This window comes from Kogia breviceps, chromosome 7 (assembly GCF_026419965.1).
Source record: "Kogia breviceps isolate mKogBre1 chromosome 7, mKogBre1 haplotype 1, whole genome shotgun sequence".
Classification (NCBI taxonomy): domain Eukaryota; kingdom Metazoa; phylum Chordata; class Mammalia; order Artiodactyla; family Physeteridae; genus Kogia; species Kogia breviceps.
Genome location: NC_081316.1, coordinates 47,410,075 through 47,434,222, shown reverse-complemented (window position 1 = coordinate 47,434,222; position 24,148 = coordinate 47,410,075). Strand labels below are relative to the sequence as shown.

Genomic DNA, 24,148 nt, shown 5'->3' with positions numbered 1-24,148 from the left:
ATTTGGTGGGCAGCCCTATCTGGAGGATGACTTGGTGGAAATCACCTGGCACTTGGCTGATCCAAGTTGCTAGGAGAGATGAGCAAACATAGGGCAAAAAGGGCCAGCATGTGAAAATCTTCTCTCCCAGTCTCCACTGCCTTCTCAATGCTGTATGTATATTTCACATGGTGAAGTCATTGATACATTCCAATCAACACATCCACAAATAAATAAACAAGACAATTTCAAGTGGGCATAAGTTCTGTGAAGGGATTAAAGGGGCTGGGGTGATAGTTCAGAATGGGCAGTGTGTTTCTGGTGCTCAGGTGATACTTCATAGAGCAGGAGACCTTCCTGAGTCCCAAAGGACAAGAAGGAAGGTCCAGAGCTGATTTCCACCTGGATGAAACAACAACTGTAGCAGCCCTAACACAGAGTTTGGTGTTTTTGTGTGGATAGAGAGGAAGCTCATTTGTGTCTGGGGCATAGAGAAGGGAGAGGCAAGGTCCAGGCTATGTAGGACCTGCAGATCATAGTAAATATTGGAGTTTTCTTCAGCTTGAAATGAGAAGGCATTGGAAGTTTAAAACAGCACTTGACATGATATAATTTGCACATTTAAGTAATCACCTTAATTGTTCTGTGCACCCCTTTCGGGCAGGAGAAGTAGTTAGAACAACTAAGTAACACAGGTGAGAACTGATGGTTACTGACTTTGGCCATAGTGTTGAGAATGCACAGAAGCGGCCAAACTCAGAATAAATTTTGGAAATTGAAAATGATAGTTTGGATGCAGAAGGAAACATTTCAGACAATCAAACCACATCTCTCTTCCCTCCAGCTCTCCCCTACAGAATCTCAGTAAGGTTCTGGAATTTGAAGCACCATGTAAAACTACAGGCAGGAGTAATGAAAAAGTAAGGCTTCTTTGAAGTTGTGATTGAGGAGAAGCCAAAGCCCATGTGCCATCCCCATCCCCATGCAGCCGGGCAACTCTGGGGTAGTATCTTCTGTGGAAAACTGAAGCTGAGGGGCTGAACTCAGGATCCTCAGTGGAGGATGGCAGTGAGATGCTTGGCTGAAAAGAGGATTAAGCCCTGTATTGAGATGGTGGAACCACATGATGGAAGCAGACTGGAATTACTGGGAAGGCAGCAGCCCTGGAGAGCAACTGGACCATAGTAGATCTCATATGAGCAAGGAGTAAACTTTCATGTGACAAGTAACTGACATCTTGAGGGCTTTTGGTCCTTTAATTTAGGTCAGCTGTGGATATGGCTGTGCAGAGAAGTAAGGGAACTCTGAAAAGTCTCTATGAAGACAGTAGCGTGGCTCATATTGCTATTTTAAATTTTAGAAACTGAAATTTTCCTTGTTATATTTCAGGGATATCACAATCTCTTCCCGGCAGATACAGGCTCCAAATAGCCTAACATAACAAAATTGGGAATTTTGAAGGAAAAGAAACAAAATAAATTTTGGAAAATATTTCTTCCACTATACTCCTTATGTTTTCACTCACTTTTTTACTTGAAACAAAATTTCCCTTGCCCAATAAAGAGATGCAATGTTTAAAAATACAGTTTAGTTTTACCAGTATACTGGTTCCTAAATTAATCTTCTTGCCCTAAGTAGGCATTTCTCAAAAGAAGATATACAAATGGCCAACAGGCACATGAAAAGAAGCTCAGCATCTCTAATTATTAGAGAAATGCAAATCAAAACCACAGAGGGGTATCACCTCACACCTGTCAGAATGGCCATCATCAAAAATTCTACAAATAATAAATGCTAGAGAGGGTGTGGATGAAAGGGAACCCTCTTATACTTTCGGTGGGAATGTAAATTGGTTCAGCCACTATGGAAAACTGTATGGAGGTTGCTTAAAAAAACTAAAAACAGAGCTACCATATGATCCAACAATCCCATTCCTAGGCGTATATCCGGAAAAGGCGAAAACTCTAATTCGAAAAGATACATGCACCTCAGTGTTCATAGCAGCCCTATTTACAATAGCGAAGACATGGAAACAAACCAAGTGCCCATGAACAGATGATTCGTTTAAGAAGTGGCATATACATACCATGGAATATTATTCAGCCACAAAAGGATGAAATATTGCCACTTGCAGCAGCATAGATGGACCTAGAGAATATCATACTAAGGGAAGTAAGTAAGACAGAAAAAGACAAATATATCAGTTACATGTTTAATCTAAAAAACAATACAAGTAAATCTACGTACAAAAGAGAAACAGACTCACAGATATAGAAAACAAACTTGTGGTTAGCTAAGGGGAAAGGGAGCAGGGGAGGGATAAATTAGGGGGATTAACAGATACACACTACTGTACAGGAAACAGGTAAGCAACAAGGATTTGCAAAACAAAACAAAACAAACAAAAGAAAAAAACACAGGGATTAGCTGTATAGCACAGGGAACTGTATTCAATATCTTGTAATAACCTTTACAACTGGCACACTCAATTTGTTTACTCACAATCTGGACCACTCTTCTCAGGAAAAGATGCCCAAATCCAGCTGTTGTTCCATGTCCAGTAAGTTTTTGCTATACTTAATATGGAAAAGCCAGGGACATTGACAATGACATCTACACAGAGGCAAGGATAGAGCCACCTTTGTTCTCACTGCCACAGTCTCTCCTAGGCCTCTCTCCACTTCTGAGAAATAACAATCACGAGTCCAGTGTATATTCATCAAGTTTGCAGACAAAAGGCTGCGAAACTGAAAGTAGTATGTCGTGTGGTTTTAACAATTTACCCCCACCATCACCTTTTAGAAAAGTCAATATTACAGTTACAAGATCTAAAGACTTTCCTATCCATAGTTCTCAGTCAGTTCAACAAAGTCAACTAGATCTGTGTAATTTATTTTATTTTATTCATTCTGCTGGGGATGGACAATAGGGTTATTTCCAAATCTTTGTAATTTCAAACAGTGCTTTACACAACAGCTTTGTATATAGGATTACTGGGTTGTATTTATGTTCACTTTTAACTTTTTAGGAAAAGCCAGCTTGCCCTCCAATTTCCACCTCTCTTGGCAGTGTGGGAGAGTTCTGGTTTCTCCATATCTTGACCCACTTTTTTATATTGTCAGACCTAATCAAAACGGGCAGAGAATAGCTTCTCTGATTGCTAGTGATCCTGCACATCTTCTTGTATTTATTAGCCATTTGGATTTCCTCTCTTCTGAATTACCTATTCTAAAGCTCTGCCTACTTTTTTTGGTTTGACTATTTTTTGTTGTGGTTATGCAGAAGTTATGTGATATTCAGGATACTAATTCATTGTCTATTTCATGTATGATGACAAACTTCTCCTAGACCGTAATTTCTTTTAATTTTTTACGTCATTGTATTAGTCAGGGTTCTTCAGAGTAATAGAACCGATAAGAGTTATATGTATAGCTCTTAATAGGGGAACTCATTCATTGGGTTATGGAGGCTGAGGAATCTCACGATCTGTCAGATGGGCTGCCTGCAAGATGGAGAACGGGGAATATGGTTGGGTCTGGGTTCGAAAGCCTGGGAACCAGGAGTGCCCATGTCAGAAGTCCCAAAGCAAGAGAAGACGGATGCGTCGGCTCAAGCAGAGCGAGTGAACTCACCCTCACTCTGCTCTTTTGTTGAATTTGGGCTCTCAGTGGTTTGGGTGATCCCACCTGCATTGGTGAAGGCGATCTTTACTCAGTCTGCTGATGTGCTAATCTCTTCACGGAACAGCCATGCGGAACACACAGAAGTAATGCTTTACCAACTATCTAGGCATCTCTTAGCCAGGTCTACATGTGAAATGAACCATCACAGTCATTAGTTTGGAATCATTTAAATATATCAGACATTCCCGTCATGGTGCTTTTGTTTCCCTAAGACATTGTTCCACCCTGAGTTCATAAAGACATTCTTCAATATTTTCTCTTAAAATTCTGTGTTGTATCCATCTGTAATGCACCTCAAATTTATTTATGTAAGTGGTATGAGGTCACGCTCCAATTCCACCACCCAAAATAGTGCCAATGCTACTACCACATATTGAATAGCCCATCCTTCCCCATTGGGTTGGTATGCTACCTCCATCATAAGCAGACTCCCACATATCCATGTGTCTGTGTCTGGCCTCTCTATTCTGCACGTAGATATATTTGTCCATTGCAGCTCAAATATCACAGTTTGGTAGAGGAGAAGTCAACCCTTTTTGTTCTTCTTTTAAGGAATCATCTTGGAGATTCTTACTTGAATACTTCCCTACTTACTAGATCTCTCACCTTGAGCAAGTTTCTTAATATTTCCTTGATGCGGTTTCCTCACATGAGAAATAGGGTTTATAGGATTTCCCTTATAGGGTCATTATGAAGATAAGGCATAAATAAATTATTCTATGCAGAGAGCATTGAACAGTGTCTGGCATTCGACAGTCACCATATATTAGCTATTTTATAATATTTGTTTTGTTAGAGGTACAGAGAAACTTCTGTTGATCAAAAAAAATGAAAAAAAGAGTGAAAAGACAAATCAAAGAGTGAGAACAGATATCGTATTACTCATACCTAGTAAAGAACTAATAAGCAGAACATATAACTACTATCAAGACAGACAACCCAGCAGAAAAATGGACAAAATACTTGAGGTGCTTCCTTCAGGTGCTCCTGAAGGAGCACCTCCAATCAGCCAATAATCATCAGAAAAATTGGTTCACCAGTACTAGTAACCAAGTAAATGCAAATCATTATGAGGTACCCCTATGCCTTCACCTGATCAGCTAAAACTAAAAAGCCAGAAAATCACCAAAGGTTTGCAAAAGTGAAGGGCGATGAGCACTCTTGCATGCAGCTAGTGCATAAACTGGTAAAATGTGTTGGAAAATTTTGGCAAGTTTAAGTTTACATATTCTATGGCTAGTATACACGTCAGAGAATTTTCAGAGCAATGCTGTTTGTAAGAGGCCAAAAGTGGAAAAAACGTAAAGCCCCATCAACAGTAGAAAGTTTATATGGTTGAATACTTTCCAGCCCTGGAACAGAAAAGTCCAGCTGCATGCAACGGCGTAAATGATGGAAAAATACACCAAAATTACATTAAAGTACATAAATACAATTGTGTTTCTTCAAGGTTATAGAAAGTTTTCAAAAATGGACAGAGTTTTAATTTTACAATGCTCACCAAAATTACTCTGTGAGTAGTTAGGATAAGGTCAGTCTAGGAGGCAGAACGGACTGTAATCTGGGAAAAAGGGCACCAGGAAGGCAGCCAGGAGCCTGGCAATGTTGCATTTCTTGACCTGGGTAGTGGCTCCACTTCTGTTCACTCTAAAGTTATTTGTTGAAGTCCACATATATGCTTTATAGATTTCTGTGAACACCTTTTATTTCATAATTTAAAATATTTTTAAAAGTGCTCTGAAAATTAAGTCACATAGTGGTTCATAGAATCATTTGGTTTATATTGTGTTGTATTGTAGACTGTTTCCAAAACTCAGATTATGTGTGTAGTTTTTTTCATTCTACTATTGTTTATTGATGCCTTCTCCTGTTTATTTATTATTTACAATATTATATTTAGTGATACCTAATTTTTTGGACAGTTTTAGATTTACAAAAAGTTGAGCACATGGTTCAGGGAGTATTGACCCCGACCCCACTCACATGTCCCCCTATTAGTAACATCTAGATTCCCATGGTATATTGATTACAATTAATGAACCAATGTCAATATATTATTGTCTACTAAAGGCTATCATTGGTTCAGATTTCTTCACCTTTTACCCAACGTCCTTCTTCTGTTCCAGGATCTCATCTAAAATATCAAATTACATTTAGTTTTCATGTTTCCTTAGGTTTCTCTTGGCTGTAACAGATTCTCAGACTTTCTGTGATTTTGACCAAAAGTTTCTATAGAAACCTGAGTTTGGGGGAATACTGGTCAGGCATATTGTAGGATGCCCCTCTATTGGAATTTGATGCTTTTCTTATGATTATTTTGGGTTTCTGTATTTTTCTGGAGGAAGATTATAGAGGGAATTTTATCATACTTTAACCACATCATATCAACGACATATACTATCAAAGTGATTTATGGCTTTTTTCTTTTTTGGCCATGCCTCGCAGTTTGTGGGATCTTAGTTCCCTGGCCAGGGATCGAACCTGGGCCCTAGGCAGTGACAGCGTGGAGTCCTAACCACTGGACTGCCAGAGAATTCCCAGTTTATGACTCTTGATGTTGACCTGGTTACAATGGTGTTTGGCAGGGTCGTCCTCTATAAAATTACTACCCATCGCCGACACCCACCCCCACAAGCCACTCTGCACCTGCGTCTCTCACTCAGGGAGCCCACTCTTCCTTTAGCAGGGAGTACTCTATAATTTATTAACTAGTTCTTTCTTTCTTTTATTTTTTAAGTAACAGACTTCTATTTTATTAATCATTTATATTTTTGTATGTGGTTGTTTTTCCTTTTGTTTTTTGAATTGTTCTATCATTTTTATATTTTTTTCTTTCAAATAATTCTGAGGTATTTTGGTTTAGTTTTTACTAACTACTTGCGTACAACATAAAAATCAATAGATTTTTAGCTATTATATGGATATTGTTGTAGATGTCATGTGGATATTCATTTTTAAATAACTATGGTTGTGTTCTGTTTTTTGATTATTGACTTTCAATTTTATTTCATGATTGAAATAAAAGATTGATCAAGATGGTACTCAATATGTTGATTCTATAGAACTTTTATTGAGATTTATTATGTGGTCTTACAGTGATAAATTTTTGTAAATGTTTTACATGTGTTGAAAAGCATTTTGCTGTGTGGTTGCTGCAGGTAATATAATCAAAGTTGTTAAATTTATTGTTTAAACTTTTATAACATTATTAAATTTCTTCTCATCTATCAGTTTCTGAGAGAATGGTGTTTGAAAAAAAAGAAACTCCCACCATCATTGCAAATATGTCAGTTTTACCTTATAATTCTCAGTCTTTGTGTTCTATGTCTCAGTGGTATGTGTCTAGGTGCATAAAGTGCATCATTGTAATCTTTCCCATGAGTTTTTCTTTTTGATAACTATAAGCTGTCCTTCTTTTACCTTATAAATACATTCGATATTACTTGCTGCTAGACCAGGTTTCTTTTGTTTAATATTTGCTTGGTTTGACTTTCCCACTCCTTTTATTTTCAACCTCTTAGTTCGCTGTAAGATTGGTTTAAACAATCAAAAGGTGCAGACAAAGTGGGCTGACCAACCAGAGCAATTACTGTTGATTGGTGCTGATCAAATTATACCTTTGCCCAGGTAGAAAGCCAGAGCCATCAGGACATGGGTCTGCATTTGGAGGCCAGCGGCCCAGAGAACACTGTCTCTCTCTCTCTGGGTCCTTGAATATCTCCAACTGGAATCAGGATTTTGTTGGTAGAAGGTAGGTCACTTTATTTCTGTAATTTGTGCTTATGAGCAAAAGAGTTCTTTTTCTACCAGAAGTTTTAAAAAATGACATTATTTATGCATATATATAGAGAGAGAGCGAGAGAGGGGGAACTATACACTGGGACGTCCTTTCCTTGAGTTTTCATTTTTAAACTATCTTCCAACTTGAGAAGTTAATTTTTTTCTTAATATTTTCTTGGTAAAAGTCACAAAGATTTTCAGGAAAAAGCACCTCATTTAGTGAACTGCGATCTAATGGGAATGAGAGGGTTTCTAGAACTGGGTAAGGAGTGTGTCAATTGGAAGGGACTTGAAAAATATGTGGGATCAAATTAGAGATTTTGTTTGGATATGAGGGTATTAGAATTGGGGTGGTACTGATTGAATTGAAATTATTGTGGGACATATATAGCCAGACTTTGAGCACAGCCCGTTTAATTCAGAGGCTGAATCCTTCAAGGAAACAATTTTCTGGGTCCTAGTGTATCTGCATTTGGAATTAAGATTTTACACTAGCAGAAGGCAAGCACTTCTTTGGCCTTTTTTTTTTTTTTTTCCTTTAAAGCATAAAGATGGGGGCTTCCTTGGTGGCGCAGTGGTTGAGAGTCCGCCTGCCGATGCAGGGGACGCAGGTTCGTGCCCCGTTCCCCGGGAATCCCACATGCCGCAGAGCGCCTGGGCCCGTGAGCCATGGCCGCTGAGCCTGCGCGTCCGGAGCGTGTGCTCCGCAACGGGAGAGGCCATAACAGTGAGAGGCGAGCATACCGCCAAAAAAAAAAAAAAAAAAAAAAAAAAAAAAAAAAAAAAAAAAAAGCATAAAGATGAAAAGGATGACATTTCATATCAGAAAGCAACTTTTTTTCCTGGTAAAATTCTCATTTATTTATGAATTTAAAGTACAAGCATTGCATGCATATCACTTTTAGATTTCTTCATTGGGGCCATGTACTTCTGTTATTAAAGGGATTAAAACATTTTTACTCTTTCACTTTATAATTGATTGTTAACTGGTGTATGGGATCTATAGATTTTGTATGCTAATCAGTGTCTAGAAACTTGGCTGAACTCTATATTTCTTTTTTTTTAACATCTTCATTGGAGTATAATTGCTTTACAATTATGTGTTAGTTTCTGCTTTATAACGAAGTGAATCAGTTATACATATACATATGTTCCCATATCTCTTCCCTCTTGCGTCTCCCTGCCTCCCACCCTCCCTATCCCACCCCTCTAGGTGGTCACAAAGCACAGAGCTGATCTCCCTCTGCTATGCGGCTGCTTTCCACTAGCTAGCTATTTTACGTTTGGTAGTGTATATATGTCCATGCCACTCTCTCACTTTGTCCCAGCTTACCCTTTCCCCTCCCCGTATCCTCAAGTCCATTCTCTAGTAGGTCTGCATCTTTATTCCCATCTTGCCACTAGGTTCTTCATGACCTTTTTTTAAAAAAGTTTTTATTCCATATGTATGTTAGCATACAGTATTTGTTTTTCTCTTTCTGACTTAATTCTCTCTGTATGACAGTCTCTAGGTCCATCCACCCCACTACAAATAACTCAGTTTTGTTTCTTTTTCTGTCTGAGTAATATTCCATTGTATATATGTGCCACATCTCTTTATACATTCATCTGTTGATGGACACTTTGGTTGCTTCCATGTCCTGGCTATTGTAAATAGAGCTGCAATGAACATTGTGGTACATGACTCTTTTTGAATTATGGTTTTCTCAGGGTATATGCCCAGTAGTGGGATTGTTGGGTCTATGGTAGTTCTATTTTTAGTTTTTTAAGGAACGTCCATGCTGTTCTCTATAGTGGTTGTATCAATTTACATTCTCACCAACAGTGCTAGAGGGTTCCCTTTTCTCCACACCCTCTCCAGCATTTATTGTTTGTAGATTTTTTCATGATGGCCATTCTGAACTGTGTGAGATGATATCTCATTGTAGTTTTGATTTGCATTTCTTTAATGATTAACGATGTTGAGCATTCTTTCATGTGTCTGTTGGCAATCTGTATATCTTTGGAGAAATGTCTATTTAGGTATTCTGCCCATTTTTGGATTGGGTTGTTTGTTTTTTTAATGTTGAGCTACATGAGCTGCTTGTAAATTGTGGAGATTAATCCTTTGTCAGTTGCTTCATTTGCAAATATTTTCTCCCATTCTGAGTGAACCCTATATTTCTAATAATTTGTCTATCAATGCAAATTGATGATTAGATTATAACTAGAATGTTTCAAGTATTTACACATTAAAGGTAATTCTTGTTAAGGATGTGTACATTCGTGTTCTGTACATTTTTCCTGCTTTCATTTACATAGGCACTCTTTCTATAATTGTAGATTTTTATCTGTGTCCCCTATTTTATTATAACGTGATTTGCTTGTACTTCTCTCTCTTTTCTGTTATGCTTATGTTTTTACACTTTTAATGGTTTACAAATTGCATTTTGGTTTCAGTCATCATTTCTTTTGGGTGTTATGTTTTCTTTTGTAATTGTTTCAGCTTATATCATTGTTTTCCTTTCCCTAATTTATCTTTTGGGTTAAGCCATCCAATTTCTTGAGTTGAGTGCTTAACGTCTTTATTTTCAAGGTTGCTTAATGTCCTTACAGTTCAGTTAGATATTCCTCTTTTTCGTTCTGATGATTTGCCCTAATTCTTTATTTTTAAATTTCACCTTTATTGCTGTATAAATGACTTATAAAATTGTAAATATTCAGTGAACTTTGTGGTGATTGGATATACATTGTGAAAGGATTCCCCGCAATCTAGTTAATTAACACAGTTACTTCATATATTTACCTTTTTTGGAACATTTAAATCCTACTCTTCTAGAAAATTTCAACTATACATCACAGTGTTATCAACTATACACACCACGGTTAACATTAGCTCCTGAGACTCTATTCACCGTGTAACCTTTTTTCCTCCCTTCTTCACCCTCCCCTGCAACCACGTTTCTACTCTGGTTCTGTAAGTTTTACTTTTTTTTTTTTTAAGATTCCACATATAAGTGATACCATGCCATATTTGTCTTTCTCTGTCTTATTTTGCTGGGCATAATACCCTCCAAGACCATCCATGTTGTTGCAAATAACAAAATTTCCTTCTTTTTATGGCTGAGTACTATTCCATTGTATATATGTACCACATCTTCTGTAATCATTGAACCATCGCTGGACATGTTGGCTGTTTCCATATCTTATCCATTGTGAATAATGCCTCAAAGAATGACAGAGGGCAGATATCTCCTTGATATTCTGTTTTAAATTCCTTTGGATATATACCCAGAACTGAGACTGCAGCATCATATGGTGGTTCTATTTAACATTTTTGAAGAACTCCATACTGTTTTCCATAGTATGCACCATAGCTGCAGCAGTTTACATGCCTACCAAAAGAGTGTACTTTTTGCCCTTAAATTCAAACTTTGAAATTAAGATTGCTATACAATTTTCTTGAACTTGATGTTAAATCAGTTTGTTTTGTCATCCACTTATTTTCAATATTTTGTACTTTCTTTAAGTTTGGCTTGGAAACTTCCATGAAGAGACTTTCTGCTACAGTGAGGTGAGAAGCCACCCATGCACTCAAGCCTGGGAACCTGGAGAGGCCTCAGGCACTTATACCCCCAACAGAGGAAACTCAGAGAGCTGCAGGCTGAGGCAGGACTTGGCTCAGAGAGCCCTCTCCTCTGCGAAATATTCTATTTCCTTTGGCTCCAAAAGGCTGACAAGAGTGGAGTCCTTCTGGTGGATTGACAAGCCTGGAGAAGATACCACCTTGTTTATTTAAAAGTTCAAGTCTGAGTTCCTGCCTCTCAGATATATCAAAACTTCTTTAAAAATAAAGAAAGTATAGGGAAGAGGTTACTCCCCAGCATTCTCAGGTATCCAAAGCATACCTAAGAAGCTGGGGGTCCGTTGCTTATTCTATTGCAGCCATGCAGTCTAAGCACTTTGGTAACCAGAACCCAAGTTGTAAGATTATGATCTTCCACCCAACCATGGAAGAATTTGAAGATTTCAACAAATATATTGTTTACATGGAGTCGCAAGGTGCACACCGAGCTGGCCTAGCCAAGGTAATTCCACCGAAAGGATGGAAAGCCAGACAGACGTACGATGATATCGATGACATCTTAATAGCTGCTCCCCTCCAGCAGGTGACTACTGGGAAGGCAGGTGTGTTTACGCAACACCACAAAAAGAAGAAAGCCATGACCGTGAGCGAGTATCGCCGCTTAACAAACAGTGAAAGACACCAGACTCCATTCTACTCTGATTTTGAGGATCTGGAGCGAAAATATTGGAAAACACGCCTCTTTGGTTCACCAGTATATGGTGCGGACGTCAGTGGCTCCTTATTCGATACCAACACGAAGCAGTGGAACCTTGGACACCTGGGAACCATTCAGGACCTGCTGGAGCAGGAGTGCGGAGTGGTCATCGAAGGCGTCAACACCCCCTACCTGTACTTCGGCATGTGGAAGACCGCCTTCGCCTGGCACACGGAGGACATGGACCTTTACAGCATCAACTACCTGCACTTCGGGGAGCCCAAGACGTGGTACGCGGTGCCCCCGGAGCACGGCCGGCGCCTGGAACGCCTGGCCAGGGAGCTTTTCCCGGGCAGCTCGCGGGGCTGTGAGGCCTTCCTGCGGCACAAGGTGGCTCTCATCTCGCCCAAGGTCCTCAAGGACAACGGCATCCCCTTCGGTCGGGTCACTCAGGAGGCTGGAGAGTTCATAGTCACGTTTCCCTATGGCTACCACTCTGGCTTCAACCATGGCTTCAACTGCGCGGAAGCCATCAATTTCGCCTCCCCGCGCTGGATCGATTATGGCAAAGTGGCCTCGCAGTGCAGCTGCGGGGAGGCCCGGGTCGCCTTCTCCATGGACGCCTTCGTGCGCATCCTGCAACCGGAGCGCTACGAGCTGTGGAAACGCGGGCAGGACCGGACCGTGGTGGACCACACGCAGCCCACGGCGCCGGGCAGCCAGGGCCTGAACGCCAGCAGGGTGGTCCGCGCCCCCGGGGGACCCGCGCTCCGCCGGAGGCACTGTCCGTCCCGCAGCGCCTCGCACCGCCGTTCTTCCGTGGCCGCCTGCCATGGGACCCGCCGCCAATCCCCTGTGTGTCCTGCGTCCCCGCCCCCCTCGCCGGCCCAGGGTTCTCGCTCTGCCGCCAAGTTCGGGGCTGCTGCTGCCTACAGCTCCGCGGAGCCCGGCCTGACTCCGTCGCTGACCCCAGGTCCATCCGCCCCGGATCTCCACCCTACTGGCCGATATGGTCCTCGTCGTCGTCCTCGGGAAGAGGCGACTCGGGACCGGACTGTCCGGGCCCGGGCTAAGAGGTGCCTCTCCTTAAACACAACGCACACATCTCTGGACTTCGAAGCTCAGCTCCTGTTTGCTGGAGAACCCTTGATGGACAACCCTGCATTGCTGAGCCCACGGCTCCAGCATCCTTCTAAGGCTTCCGGGTGCTGTTGTGCCCCTGATCTTCAACCCTTGGGTCCCCCATTGGATTCCGAAAATCCGATGCACCCTGGCCCATGCCTGCAATCTCTGGAGGGTATTACATCCAGTATCCTTGACAGCATCCCTTTGATTCCTGCCAACATTGGGACTCTGAGAGTGTTCCCCAGGGACGATGCTGGGAACTGCAGGGCCCCTGTGAACTTCTGTGAGGTTGTAAGGTTGGACCACTCTTACGCCTCTAAGAGTCTTGTCCCAGCTGCAGAGACCAGTCTACTGCACCCTTGACTGTCATCCCCTGGGGCTAAAGCTAGAGGCACCTGCATCTCGAGTCCTCGAGTTCCTCACCAATGGATGGTCTTCAATCTGTGCGCACATGACTACTGAAGAATTTGCTAAATGTGACTTTATCTGACCCTCCACCCCAGAAACCACAGAAGCTCCCAGCCAAGCAACAATCTGGGCTGGGCCTGTCCTCAGTGGAGATGCTTTATCTCCTAGAAATGACACATTTCCCAAGCTGCCAGATGCTTTCTCCTACCATGACAACCAGGGCTCCTAGCAGCCTCTGAAGTGGACCTTCCCACAGAGACATCTGCCGTAGAATGTTGTACCTCTCAGGTATTCTCATACCACTCCTGAACATTGATGGGCCTTTGGCTTCTGCCTTGGCTTAGATGGTATGGAAACTGCTTGCTTCCGATGGCACCCTCAGGGAACCTTCTTGCAGTGGTGTGCCTCTAGACCCCATAATAATTTGGGGCAACATTGGATAATGCTGAGGATCTGGCTGAGCCCCTTCCATCCCCAAACTTCATCTGGGCCTCTGAGTCACTGACCGTGGTTTGCAGTGGATAGTGCTGCAACCACAAGCAAGCCTCAGGAGCTTCTCACATCACACGCCTGTGAGTCTGACACCCCCTTCTTCCCAGGCCACTACTCATGGCCTAAACTAGACCTTTGCCCATTTGGGACTGTTTGCTAGTTTTGTCTCATAGATTTTTAAACTTTATTGATGGTTATTAAAGTTGTTATCCCAATGTGTATCTGCAAAACAAAGAAAGATAACATCCTTAAAATATATTTTTAAAATCAGAATTATCCCCTAAAGGAAAGTAACCTTGCAATAACCAACCCGCTCTTTTGCTTAGTGTAACTTCCTGTTCCCACTCCCTTCTGCCTACATCTCTTATTTTGTACAGCTCCTCGGTGCTCCTTCCTGCTAGACTGAATGCTGCCAAATTTGAATTTTGCATAAATAAACTCTTGAAATGTTTAATATGCCTCAGTTTACCTTTTAACAGTCTAAAACAGAGTGATCTAGAAAAGTTAAAATTAAAAGAACAGACAAAACTATACCAAGCAAAATACAAACAGAAAGCAGAAGTCATGGATCTTGTATCGAAGTATAACTGAGGCTCAAATGTGCATGAAAGAGCTCTAAAGGCTAAATTTCCCCATGAAGGTGTAGCAGTCATGAATACCCATGCAACTTTGATAAAGTATAAATTACAGAAAATCAAACAAGTTGAAAGAAATGCATTAAAAATAGGAGAATTTAAGTCACCTTATGTGATATTGTGATTTATAATATAAAATATATATTTGGTCCTCATCTCTGTTTCTGGTCAATAGCTCCTAAAATCCTTGGAATTTCCTAAGTAAAGAGAGTTATGTTTTATGATTTTGTTATGTTAATGAGGTGGCTGTTGGAATGCCCCTAGGTCACTTAAGGGTGAGGGCTGGTTGCCAGGGGAACCAACCCCGTGATTACAGTGCTGGAATTTTCAGTCCCACCCTAGACTTCCAAGGGGCGGAAAAGTCTGGAAGTTGAACCAATCACCAGTGGCCACTCATTTAATCAATTGTGCATATATAATGAAGTCTCCATAAAACCCCAGAAGGATGAAGTTTGGGGAGATTCTGGGTCGGTGAACATGTAGGCATTTGGGGACAGTATTGCACCTAGAGAGGGCATGGAACCCCATTTTACCTTACTTACCAAACTTAAGGATGTAGAAAACTTTGACAGCATTAACAGTAAGGTAGAATTTACATACCTGGTAATAGAGTACTCAGTTTTGTCATTACCAAAGTATCAATCACAAAAACTGACAATACATTTGGGTGAATAGAAAACACCAATAAATTCCAAAGTAAGGGAAAAGAATCAAACTCGTTAATTATCATGCAATAAAACTAGAAATTAACTTTAAAAATCGGGAAATATACAGGTACTTCCTGGAAAGTTAAAAATTCTCAATTAAAAGACCTGTAGGTTAGAGGGATATAAACCACAATAGCTAAATACCCTGGAGACAAGGACATAGAATAAATATTTGTTAACTGTATAAACTCTAGAGCCAGACTGCCTGATTTTGAATCCCAGCTTTATTCTTACCAGTTTGTATGACTTTGGCAAATTATTTAACTTCATGATAACTCAGTTTCCTCAACTGTAAAGTGGGATAGTAATAGCAGCTACCTCATATGATGGGTAGGTTGATTCTATGAGTTAATATTTGCGAAGTGCTAAGACTGATGCCTGGACACAATAAGCATTATTGGAGTGTTTTTAGATTTAAAAATGAATGAAATACCTCGGAATATATGAGATTCAGTTAAATAATACTGAGGAACATTTACAGCCTTAAGTATTTTTATCCATAAAATTAAAAGTATGCAATTACATGGATTAAGTTTCTGTCTCATAAAGTTAGGGGAAAAACAAAGAGAGTAGCAGGAAGGAATTAATAAGGACATATGCAGAAATAAATGAGTTAGAAAAACTGTAAAATAATATAACTAACAAGTCAACAAAGAGTTCAACTGGATACATTTCTAGAAAAATTAATTAACTAAAACAGATTTCAGAAGAGACAGAAAGTCTAAGACAGGGACTTTCCTGGTGGCACAGTGGTTAAGAATCTGCCTGGCAACACAGGGGACATGGGTTCAAGCCCTGGTCTGGGAAGATCCCACATGCCATGGAGCAACTAAGCCCGTATGCCACAACTACTGAGCTTTCACTCTAGAGCTCGTGAGCCACAACTACTGAGCCTGAGTGCCACAACTACTAAAGCCCACACGCCTAGAGCCTGTGCTCTGCAACAAAAGAAGCCACTGCAGTGAGAAGGCTGCGCACTGTAACGAAGAGTAGCCCCCGCTCACCACAAGCAGAGAAAGCCTGCTCACAGCAACGAAGACCCCAAAGCATCCAAAGATAAATAAATAAAGATTTAAAAAGTAATTATAAAAAAATCAAATCTAAGACATAAATTTCTATGTAAGAAATATAGAAAGATGTCAAAAGATATGCCTCTGCAAAAATCACTAGTACCAAGTAGTTTCATGGGGGAAGTGTGTGAAACCTTTAACCTGCAGATCTTTTCAAACCTATTTAGGCATTCAAAAACAAGAAATAATTCAAAGTTTTAAAGTAAGCACAACATTGATAGAAAAACCTGACAAACTGCATAGTGAGAGCAATAGACAAAAGTTATTTATGAACATCTATGCAAAAGGGTTTTTTTTATTTTTGTTTTTTTCCTAAAGAGTAATTTAATCCTTTGCTTATGGAAAATCAACAGAGAGAGGCAAACCAGAAACTTCTGTTGGCAATTTCCCTTAATAGTTCATTAACACCTCTCATCCTGCTATCTTGTGACATATTAGTAGATCTGTAAACATTTAAGATATTTATAATGTGTAAATATACCATGGTACCTTGGAGTAAGACAGAAGGGAGAGGGACATGTCTAATTATGAAAGTCACGTGAGATAGCTGGTAGATATTTGTTGAGGAAGAAAAATGCCATGGTACACAAAGAAATCTTCTGCATCATATAGTGTGTTTAGACCCACATTGTAAAATATTCTTCTGTGTATTTTCTACAAGAGTCTTCTACAATGTAGACTCTATGATAAGAGCATATAATGCTCTATGCTGTTTTCATTTATTTGCTTTAGGCTTGGGTTTGTACTTCCTGTTATCTTTCATTTTAGGAAGTAAACTGAAGCAACCAGATCTTTGTTGCTGCCAACCCTACTGAAATATTCATTTTCTTTTCTTGTAATATTTCCTTCCATTCTGCTCCATGTGCACAGTTACCACAGTAGTCCTCAATTCTGTCATTTCATTGGTGTATGCTTGCAGACTTCTAGTTGTTTCACTCTGTATGACAGTCTCTAGATTCATCCACTTCTCTACAAATGACCCAATTTCATTCATAAAATGCTGATTATAAATATCACATAGGCCCTCATTTCTTATTGAATTATTGATAGATAACTAAAACAAGGCTAGAGTTGAGTATCTGTTTTTCTTTTGTTTTTGTTGGCTTTGCCACGTGCCATGTGGGATCTCAGTTCCCTGACCAGGGATCAAACCCGTCCCCCTGCAGTGGAAGCACAGAGTCGTAACCACTGGACTGCCGGAGAAGTGTCCTGTATTTGTTTTATAAACTAAATTATTTCCTTTTTACATTTCTAAAGATCCTAGTAGGAATGAGGCCGGGCTGCCATCTATATAAAATAAATAATCTAGATACACATTAGTCTTCAGATATTGAGCATCCAAAGGAAACACTCTGAGTTTGTAAGTGTAACTCTGTGCTCAAATCAAAACTTCTCAGAATTTGCTGGGTACAATTACGGTGATCCTTCAGTGCTCCAGACAAATGGCTTCTCTATGGGTCTCAGATGGTCGCTTTTACTGTGAAACTGCCTCCATGTTTCTTTCAATTGGAGCCACAGGTACTAGTTGAGAATAAGTACCCTTTCATTTCAGTTACTCTTCCATTTTACCCATATTCATGGTATCTATCCCCAGTAACACGGAAATTCTTCACCTAAGGAAACATGACAATTCTGACAATTGAAGACATGTATTTTTATCAGAATGATTAGACTTGATGGATTTGTGGAAATCAGCAGTCTTTCAAGAATAATTCTTCCAAGCTTTCCTGGTGTGTGTGTGTGTGTGTTTGTGTGTGTGTGTGTGTGTGTGTGTTTTAAACTGGGGAAGGTAAGAAGGGAAGTCAGTTTCATAAATCCACTCACTCTGTGTGTGTGTGTGTGTTTTAAACTGGGGAAGGTAAGAAGGGAAGTCAGTTTCATAAATCCACTCACTGTGGCCATTGTCCAGATTGCTTATTGTACAGATTGCTGAACAATTTCAGGACAGCAGGAAAGCCTTCTTGTCTTTCATGTTCCATGCATATTTCAAAGCTATTATTTCAAATGAGGATTGTTGACAGAATGCCTCAGACATTAGCCATTGTTTCTGCTGACAGCCATTATCTATGTGCTGTGTTGAATAAATTTCTTCTCAAGTTACAAAGTCTACTTACCGTTTATTGAAAATAATTCTAACCATAATATTTCGTGGCTAAATAAATTTTATATGATGGAGATAATGACTCAACTTTCCCCCTATTATTGGACAGTTATTTTGTTTTTTCCTTTTCCCCAACTATTACTAATCCCTTATAAATATCCTATACTTCAGTACCTAGATCAGTATATTTGGTAAAACATTAGTTAAATAATGAAATTCCTTATATTAGATACCTAGAAATGGAATTACCGTACTGCAATATTTAAACATTTAAAATCCTTAACATGTATTGCCAAAACTTTCCAGAAACATACCATTTTACATCCTCACCGTTAACTTTACTCTGAAAAACAATCTTTAATAATTTGGTAAGAAAATTATTGTGAAAAATTTTGGTGAAAAAGTGTAGCTCAAGTTTTAATTTATACTTAGATTACAACTAAGACTGACTTTTTCTTCTTCAATGAATGCTAAGCATTTGTATGGAATCATATCCTTGGCCCATTTTTCTCTAATATGGTTCTAGTGTTTTTTCTCATCTACTTACAGGAACATTTTATATATTATGTGACTATTTTGCATATTTTACACAGTATATGAACATTTTACACATTGCTCATGTGAATATTTTACAGATTAAACCCTTTTTTTAATCTGTTCATAGTTTTTTCCTACTTTGACATTTATTTAATTTTAAATAGTTTTGGCATACATTTCAGTTTAATATATTAAAATGCTGAGTCAGTCTTTTCATTTATAATGCCTTTTATGGCCTTTATGTTTAAAAAGGTAGAAAGTTATTTGCCCAACCAGAGACAGATAAATATTTTATGGGGTTTTTCCTTTTTATATGTTAATTGTACTTTTAATTTCGATTTTAATTATACCTTTATTACTACCTGAGGTTTTTGGGTTTATTAACTTTATTGTTTTGTGAGTACGGTGTAAGGAAGAAGGGAGATGTAAGGATGATTCCTCCTCCTAGTTGGCTGTGTTCTTCTCTATTAGCTTACAGGAGCTTTTCTTTGTCCCAGTGCTCTGAAATTGTTTCCGTCTCAAAATTCTGGTTCTTTAGTTTTATAAAAACTTTTTAGTTCCTTCTTTGACAATTTCCTCTAGTTTTTCCCTGTGTACATTAACTCTTGTATTTTGATATGAGACCTCATGGACTGGACCTCCAATTTTTGTATCTTTTCTTCTTCCAATTTTCTACCCGTTTATCACTGTGCTTTATCTTCTGAAATTTTTGCTCATCATTACCTTGTAAACCTACTTCTATTGTCTTTTTCATTTCTCCTAGCAAACTTTTAATTTTTAAGACCTCATTTCTGTCCCCTTAGCTTTTTCAAGTGTATATAGCTTCCTTCCTTGCCCCCCACCATTATCCTATTTTTGTTCCCAGGTGCACTTATTTCATCTCTCAGAAAATACTAAAACGCGGACCCATATTGAGAAAAGAAGCTTTATGTAATAATCCTTATGCTTAAAATTGACATTGCAAACTAGAATTTCTGTTGTGTTCTATTTTGTTCCACCTTAAACAATATGCTGCTGGTAACCCAAAACGTTGTTTCTATGACCCACTAATGGCTGATATCCTACAGTTTGGAAAGAAATATATAAACCATGTTGAGGCTTTTGATCTTTCAATGGCGCAGACACAATCACATTTGTTTTCTGGCAGAAATGGGCAGACTGGAGTGGCCCAGAATCAATGAAGAAAAACATTTATAAAGATCCAGATGAGAGATGGTAGCTTGGACTGTGGTGGTGGTAGAGACAGAAGGAGAGTGCCTACTAGGGTGCCTTCACTCACATCTTATTATTTCATCTTATTTCCTCAGTGTGCCACGTGGGGAACTGGACCAGAGCATTCAGATGCTTGTCCAAGATGGCATAATCAGTGAATCCTGAGCCAGATTTGAGCCAGGCCCATCTGCTTCCTAAGCCTGGCCTTTCCTCTAAGTCACAGCAAATCCATGAGGTGAGCCTCTAAAATAGGGGAGAAATTGTCAGAAAAGCACATTTTGGAGCTTAAGAACCAATTCCTTGGAGGCTTCAATACCTGAAAAGTTTGACTATGTTTGGCCCCTGAAATCTAAATTTATTTCTTAATCACAAAAACAAAAAAAGACACATACAGTGTGATGTCACAGTACCAACCTGACTTGGAGTCCCCTTTGATCTGGAGTTGATGACCCTGGTCGTGTGGTACTTGTGCCTCAGCCAGGTCATCCTTACTCTTTTACACCTCTGCCACGTCCTCCATGGGAGGCTGTGAGGATTAGGGTTTTCATGGGTTCTTTTAAAATATTTTTATTACTATGTAGGATTATACATGTTCCCCAGTTGCGATTCAGGTTGTCAACTCTAAACACAATTACACAACTAGAAATCAATACCTCTCTTTCTCATGTTCCTTATACATGCTCTACTATGCTACTTGTCATGTAAGGGTATTAATCATTCCTGTCTGTCTTCTCTACTAGCTCATGTACTTCAGGGGACAGGGTGGTCCCTTCTTAGTCTCTGGGTCCCATTGGCTACCACAGAGTCTGGAGTAATAGATGTCAAATTGGATAATTATGTTGTGTTTGAAAAAATGCAGAATATAAAAATAAATTCTCAGTTTTTATGACTAAAGCATTTATATGATTTTAATTCAGTGTTTTTCAAACTTTCTTGATCCCTGCCCCCGCCCCGATAAGCATAACTATCTCTGCCACTACTCCCCCACCCCCCCCTTCGGCAAATTCTAGTTTTTCCCAGACCCCTGTCAATGACCAACACGCACATTAACACAGAACATTTGCACTTCCCACAGCCAGGATGATCTTGTCTACTTTAGTTCCTTTTAGTTTATAGTACAAACGAGAGATTCTTTTCGTTTGCCTGCTTTCTAAAGAGAAGTTATATGATGATATTGAATCTACTTTTGCAAATTACAAATGTCCTCACCCCAAGATTCTAGAACACACTACGTCATGGGAGTACCTTGATCTAATTGAAGTTTTTACTGACGGCTCATTCTAGGGGAAGCCTGTCTTTCACAGCATCTTTACGAGCAGTAATTCACTGTCTCCATTTGATCACCTCTGGTCCCTTTTCTTTGCCACTGACTCTCTTCTCCTGGGGACGAGGTTTCAAACCAGATCCTCTTAGGTCTCTGCACTCACACCCACGCCAATCCAAAATCTGTCAATAGCTGTCAGCAAAGACCTTAAGGGGAAGAATAATGGCTGATGTGGAATAAAATGACATTCCACTTGGGTTTCCGTTGTTTGGCTGATTCTGTTTCAGGCTGTTTGAAGACATGAGTCAAACTAGACCCTTCTCCAGCCCTGCAGTCCTCACCACCTCATCTCTCATACCCAGTTGTTAATCCCTTCATCCCCGCCAATCCATTCTGCAGCTGGAGTGACTTCCTAAAATAAATCTGATGACATCATCCTACCCTTACAGCCCGTCAATCGCTCTTCTTTTGCCTTAGGATGAAACCCTGCTCCCTACCTGACCCCCAAAACCTCTGAGATCTGATCCCTCCCTCTTGGGCCTCACCTCTGGCCCGAGCCACCTGGCCATCTACGCTCTGAGCAATACTATTCAACTTCTTGCAGTTTCTACCACAGACAGCACTCTCTCTTGTCCCTGAGACTTTGCATCACAAAATACTTCCCTTGGCCTGGAATTCTCACCTTATATTCCCATCCTTTAATCTCTTTCATTTACCTTTTATTTTTATTTTTTTAAACACAGTCAAGCTAAACATTAGTTCCTTAAGTCATCCATCTTCCTAACAAGCATGTACTCACTCACCCCTTGCCCTCCTCCTGCCCTATGTGATGTTAAGGGCCCTTTCTGATTGTGCCTTTTTCTTTGCAGCTTGTGGGATCTTAGTTCCCTGACCAGGGATCAAACCCAGTCCCCCTATAACGGAAGCACGGAGTCCTAATCACTGGACCACCAAGGAATTCCCTGATGGTGCCTATTAATCCCAGTATGTCCCCTGTATCTAATGGCTACCTTCCCCCTCAGACATAAACATAGTGCCTGCTATACAGTAAGCATTCAACACAGTGAGTAAATAAATGAATAAAAGAAAGGGAGAAAAACCCTTCCATGAACTTTCATTTGGAGTCTCATGGCTCTAGTTCATTCATTTATATTCAAAATGTTTTTAAAACATCTACCATGAGCACTGGCTAGATGCCGAGTGTTCAGGGAAGAACGAGGTTAGACTTGGCCGCTGCTCTCATGCCAGCGCCGCGCAGGGCTCCATGGGTAACCAGAAAAGAAAGCAGATATTAAGTGATGCTCTACCTTAGACAGGGAAGGGCAACGCTGGGGAACTTTCATGCCACGAGTGAGTTCTGTAACGTAGACTTCATGCTGTGTCACCTCTGGCCCAGGGCAAGACAGATACAGAACTTTGTACCACAGAACTTGAAGTAGCTAGGGAAGACAGACAGACAGACAAGGAGTTTTGATACAGTGTGAGAAGTGCTCTTTAAGAGAGCTATGTGCTATGAGGGCAGAGACGGGTCGCGGAGGCTAATCTGGGGAGAAGTAGCTCTGGAAAGACAGTAGCAATGGTGTAAAATCATACTTAATGATGAGATATGTTGAAACTGTGGCTTGTCAACTAGAATATTGATTAAATTTGTAGGACCCTGAAGCCGCTTCCTGTCACTCCTCTCTGTTGATTGTCTTACACTTGTATGAAATTGACAGGTAGTGAGGAAATTAACCCCATGTGTATTATGAGGAGGCAAGGAGGCTGAGGAGTAACTCCTATTTGGGTGAGGATGCCTGAATTCATGTTCCTAATCATGACTAAACCTTAGAAAGTGCACCAGGCCGAACCCTCAAGTCAGAAGCAGAAGAGGCCTCAGAGTCAAAAGTGGTGGTTGACACCCACACCAACAGGAGGCTGAACCTTGCTCTCCTGAACCTACGGCAGAACTGTCTTTTTCTAGCAAAGGTAAACCCTGGATGATGTCTAGAAGTAACACTAGACCACCTCAGTCCTCATAGAAGAAGCCATGTGTCCACATGCACACTCTCACCGCATGTGCTTGCACTAAAAAGACAGTCCTGAGCACTTCCAGATTGCTCAGCTTTTGGATATTGGTCCCGATGTTAGGGGACAAATCCAGACAGGAATAACTTTGAGTCTCCTCATACAGATAAATATTTAAAATAACGTTTCGGAAACTTTTTTTTTTGACTTTCCTTATCTGCCGGGAGAAGAGTGTAGTGGTTATGAGCTGGGCCCTGGAGTTCGACTGTCTGGGTGCAAATGCAGTGTGATCTTGGGCACACTGTGGAACCTCTCTACGCCTCAGTTTCCTCATCTACAAAATGAGGATAATGATAGAATCTACCTCCTAGAGTTGTTTTAATTATGACAACAGTCATTAATATACCATGTTTCCTTGATTCTAAGACATGCATTTTTCACATTTTAACATGTCTGAAATTGAGGTGCTATTTACAGTCAATAGCATAGCATAGTTTAGTTACCTCAGTGGTATGAAAAATAATGGTGTAGCTTAAAATCAGTGGTATCTTACATGTGATAAAATTCAGATTACAAAGAGCTTAGAAAAATACATAGCACATAAACAGTACTAAATGAATATTTAATAGATGTTATAGATATAAAATATATATAACTCTTCCAACTTCATCACAGCCAACCTATAGAGATCATTTTTTTTTTTTTTTTTGCGGTACGTGGGCCTCTCAGGCTCCTGACACGCAGGCTCAGCGGCCATGGATCACGGGCCTAGCTGCTCCATGGCATGTGGGATCTTCCCAGACCGGGGTAGAAATCCATGTCCCCTGCATCGGCAGGCGGACTCCCAACCACTGTGCCACCATGGAGGCCCTATATAGCTCATTTT

The 24,148-nt window shown here is 40.1% G+C and overlaps 1 protein-coding gene and 1 pseudogene across 1 annotated transcript; one reads left to right on the top strand and one right to left on the bottom strand.

Annotated features, from left to right (window-relative positions):
- Positions 1 to 10,409: 10,409 nt before the first annotated feature.
- LOC131760293 (centrosomal protein of 57 kDa-like) overlaps positions 10,410 to 24,148 on the bottom strand; it is a 31,306-nt pseudogene continuing 17,567 nt past the window's right edge.
- LOC131759620 (lysine-specific demethylase 4D-like) lies at positions 11,281 to 13,319 on the top strand. The gene is given in 2 exon segments (XM_059069011.2): positions 11,281 to 13,185; positions 13,187 to 13,319. Coding segments are annotated over 2 exon segments (1,950 nt in total). The 5' UTR covers positions 11,281 to 11,368.